General features: G+C 46.1%; 1 protein-coding gene across 1 annotated transcript in view; it reads right to left on the bottom strand.

Annotated features, from left to right (window-relative positions):
- The window catches only part of tle3b (TLE family member 3, transcriptional corepressor b), a 42,401-nt gene extending 39,428 nt beyond the window's left edge, over positions 1 to 2,973 (bottom strand). Inside the window, exons 1-4 of the mRNA XM_084436940.1 lie at positions 2,547 to 2,973; positions 1,790 to 1,989; positions 975 to 1,075; positions 748 to 811 (exon numbers count right to left, since the gene is read on the bottom strand). Coding sequence (XP_084293066.1) covers positions 748 to 811; positions 975 to 1,075; positions 1,790 to 1,813 — 189 coding nt within the window. The 5' untranslated portion in view covers positions 1,814 to 1,989; positions 2,547 to 2,973. The remainder of the gene's footprint in view (positions 1 to 747; positions 812 to 974; positions 1,076 to 1,789; positions 1,990 to 2,546) is intronic.
- Positions 2,974 to 3,702: the final 729 nt, after the last annotated feature.

Below are 3,702 nucleotides of genomic sequence, written 5' to 3'. Positions count from 1 at the left end.
AATGTTGCGGTTTGACAGTAAACACCGTGGCGCAGATTACTCAGATTGGCTATTTGATCACTGTGTTCACTCTGAACTATAAAAAAAACATTCTCCATGGTGTTAGGTAGTTGTCAAGTTGAATTAGGGTTGGTGACATTGAATTAAAATGTGACACCTCAGCCTCACAGAGAAATGTCCTCCCTGTGCATGTGGACACACCTGTGCTGAGCGTGACCCCACACCCTGCTCTGAATGAAGGTTCTGTGTGGGTCAGAGGTCAGAAGGCCCTATAGCTCACCCTGGGAGGGGGGAAACTGCCCTAAATCTGATTCAAACACAAAGCCAGTGGGCCAGTCATTAACCTCCAGGGGGTCAGGGGAAGGGGCGTGTGTGAGGGGGTGGGTGGGGTCATAAATTGGACCCTGGAGCCAGTATGAGCCTTCCTCCCTCCTCCAGAGCAGGGCTCTCGCCACACCTCGCAATCAACGGCTGGACATTTGACCCCCCCCCCCCACCGTCTCCAAACACACTGACAAACATCCCCCAATCAACCCAGCTGCTCAGACCAGTCCTCCTGACCAATCACAACACACAAATGACCAGTCCTCCTGTCCAATCCCAACACACAAATGAGTCAACAGTCCTGAATAGACCTTGAATTGCACTGGCAAACACTGTTGATGCTTAATCTGTAGATTTGCCCCGTAAACACAAAAACCCCACTGGAGTCAGGTGTGAATGTTTATTAAGGGTCGTTTCTCTTACCATGACGTAGTGACGCTGCATCTCAGTCTTCTCGTTGGCCAGTTTGTCATACTCCACTTTCAAACTACAGGAGGGATGAATTACATGTAGTTAAATAATGGCATTTAATTTGCCCCTACCGTGCTTTCCAAAATAAATAGAATGCCATAGTGTTGAAATGACACAGATAACAAGCTATAGACAATAGACCACCACACACATCCCACAATGCACTGTCATGTCATTACCTGTGATATTGGGCTTGCAGGAACTGAAACTCGTCTTTAATCCTGTCACACGACTCTGCCACGGTAAACTTGAAGCCAGGCTGCCCTGGTTGATGAGGTGCCTAAAGAAACGCAATGTGGACATCAATACTACAAAATGGGAATAAGACCACACCCATCACAACACCTATGCCCTGTCTAGGCCTAGAGTCACATAATCACTAAAGCAGCGTCATTTTTCGCCCTTCTCTCCATGTCTCTCTCCGTGTTAAACTGATTTCCTCTCTGGCTGAATGGTGGACGGCCAAGCGTTCCCTCGAGCCCTGCCTGGCGGCGGCTTTTATAATGGAGGAAGAACCGCTATCACTCAACAGAGCGCGATGACAGAGGCGGGTCATTGCATCCGTCCTCAAAGAGGTGGCGGGGAGGGGGGCGGGGGGACCACAACCTGCGCTGGAACAATCCCATGCATGCTGCGCATTAGACGGTTACAACATCCGCTATACTGCTTGAAAGGGAACTGCTCAAGAGTCATTTTACAGTCATACTTTATGACGGGGGGGAATCATTTGCGCAAGCACAATCTCTCTCCATTGTGCTCGGGCTATAGTATTTCGCCGTAAACAATATCCAGAAGGCGTGAATAGGTGTTTGCTTTCAGTTTGTACTCAGTCGACTCCCTGGTCCTACAGCGGCTCTGCTCGACGTGTGAACCATGGATAGTAAGGTGCCGTAGATCACGGGATCACGCCTGACAAGCTAATTACTTTCCAGGCGCCTCATTTGCATATGATTTACAAATAGTCTACTGTTATCACAAGAGGTAGGCTACTTACCGGATGCCGGCCCTGTGGATACATCTTGTATGTATCCTTTTTCAGTGGGGAATTGGGGGGTATTTCAGTAATCCGAGTGTATGTGCGGTAGTCCGCTACCCCTCCCTGTACAACACAAGCAGTCGGACAAAGCCGAGTCCGCGAGATGGAGAGCACACTTCCCGGAGCTCCTGGTTATTGTCGCCTTCTCGCTTCTTATCCTTTACCATCACAAACAAACGAAACATAACAAAACACGGATATTAGTCTGATATATTTGGCTGAGTAATAATCTTGCCTAATTGACCTGGACAGAATAGCGCACACGCTGAAAATCTGAATAAAACGTTGTTATGATAATATCCCATCTTTCTATAAAGGCGCATAGGCTACATTTCACGTTATGCCCCCAATCCAGATCCAAATATTTAGCATTATGTTGGGAAATGCGTTTGCCTGACAGGTAGGCTAGTTGTTGTCTTCGCGCTAGGGCGATAATACGCTGCACGGTGGAATGAAGGTTACAATTTGCCAATCCAACAGAAATGTAACAATGTATCAAACGTTCGGCTACAAGCCTATAATTTGCTTCCGTAACAAATGTAGCGATTTGTTGAACGCCATCGCTCACTCGCATAAACAGAGAATAGACGGAGCTTTGTTGCGAAAGTCTGTAGCCTAAGCAGAATCAGCAATACAAAAAAGGGAAAAACTGTGGCAACCCATGATACAGCCACACCGCCCGTCTTGTTAGCGGCTCTTGTCTTCTGCTTTTTACCTTTGTCTCGATTGATTCCACGCTTCTCCACTACGACGGCAATATTTCCTCTCTCGATCAAATCCTCGGCTCGTGACCTTCCTCAGAGAAAGACGATGTGGTCGAAAAGCCTTCGCTGGTTACATGGAGCCCTTGTCCCTCTTGTCCCAGACGAGCCCTTTGAAACTCTGCTGATCGCAAGGCGCCGCACGACCTGCCTCGAGAATGCCTTTCCGATCGGACGTCGGAAACCCGTCGATTAGGACGAGTTGTTGGCCGAATAAAACTTCCAAGAAAGCCTTTTTGGGGTCAAGCAACTGTCGAAGAATTTCCCAGTAAGTCCAAAGACAATATTTTGAGTTAAAAACTGTTAAAACGTAGAAAAGTTGGACGTTGTAAAACGTACCAATTGCTTGCATTCGCTTCACCCAGTTTCTCCACCGCTTGCTGTACCACACACAGACTGCGCACTGACACGAGGACTCGACTGCCGCGAGAGGGCTCCTCACAAGCCAATCAGATTATCCGAAAGAGTTTATCTACACTGGCCAATCGGATAGGGTTGTCCCCACGTGGGGTGTATAATACCCTTGTGCTCCGATTGGACAGTGATATATGACCTCATATGTTCGCCATTTTGGATCTGAACTGGCATTCAACCATGTATTCAACAGACAAACAACTTGTTATATACAAGGGGAGGGTAATTATTCCCATATATCTGTATAATATTGTTTGATTGTTAGTCATTGATATATTAACTATTATTGTGGGTTTGTGGCAGCTTTAACAGAATTAACGCAATAGACTAATACACTGGCCTTCCTGGTTTAGACTACAAAGATCTTGTAAAATTCACATTCACATCTGTTAATTGGTTGAGTCTATATAGGTCTATAGCCTATTCTTGTCTGTGCAACTACAATATCTATATGATGAATATTTAGTCATAAGAACAATGAAAGATTTATCAGTTAGCATAAAGAATAGCCTTCCAAATGTAAATGTACATAATCAATATTATTTGACTGACCTATATTTTTAACGAGCCATCAAGTATCAACAAAAGCTTTCATATCAGCAACTGAAGGTACAACATGTCTGCGCCCGAGGAAATCAACATATCACGTGTTGCTCACTATACCCTGCCCCACGTGGGGCTTCGCTTCCCCTTCAC

Source organism: Borostomias antarcticus (assembly GCF_949987555.1).
Source record: "Borostomias antarcticus genome assembly, chromosome: 4".
In the NCBI taxonomy this organism is placed as follows: Eukaryota; Metazoa; Chordata; class Actinopteri; order Stomiiformes; family Stomiidae; genus Borostomias; species Borostomias antarcticus.
This window is presented reverse-complemented; position numbering and strand designations above follow the sequence as displayed.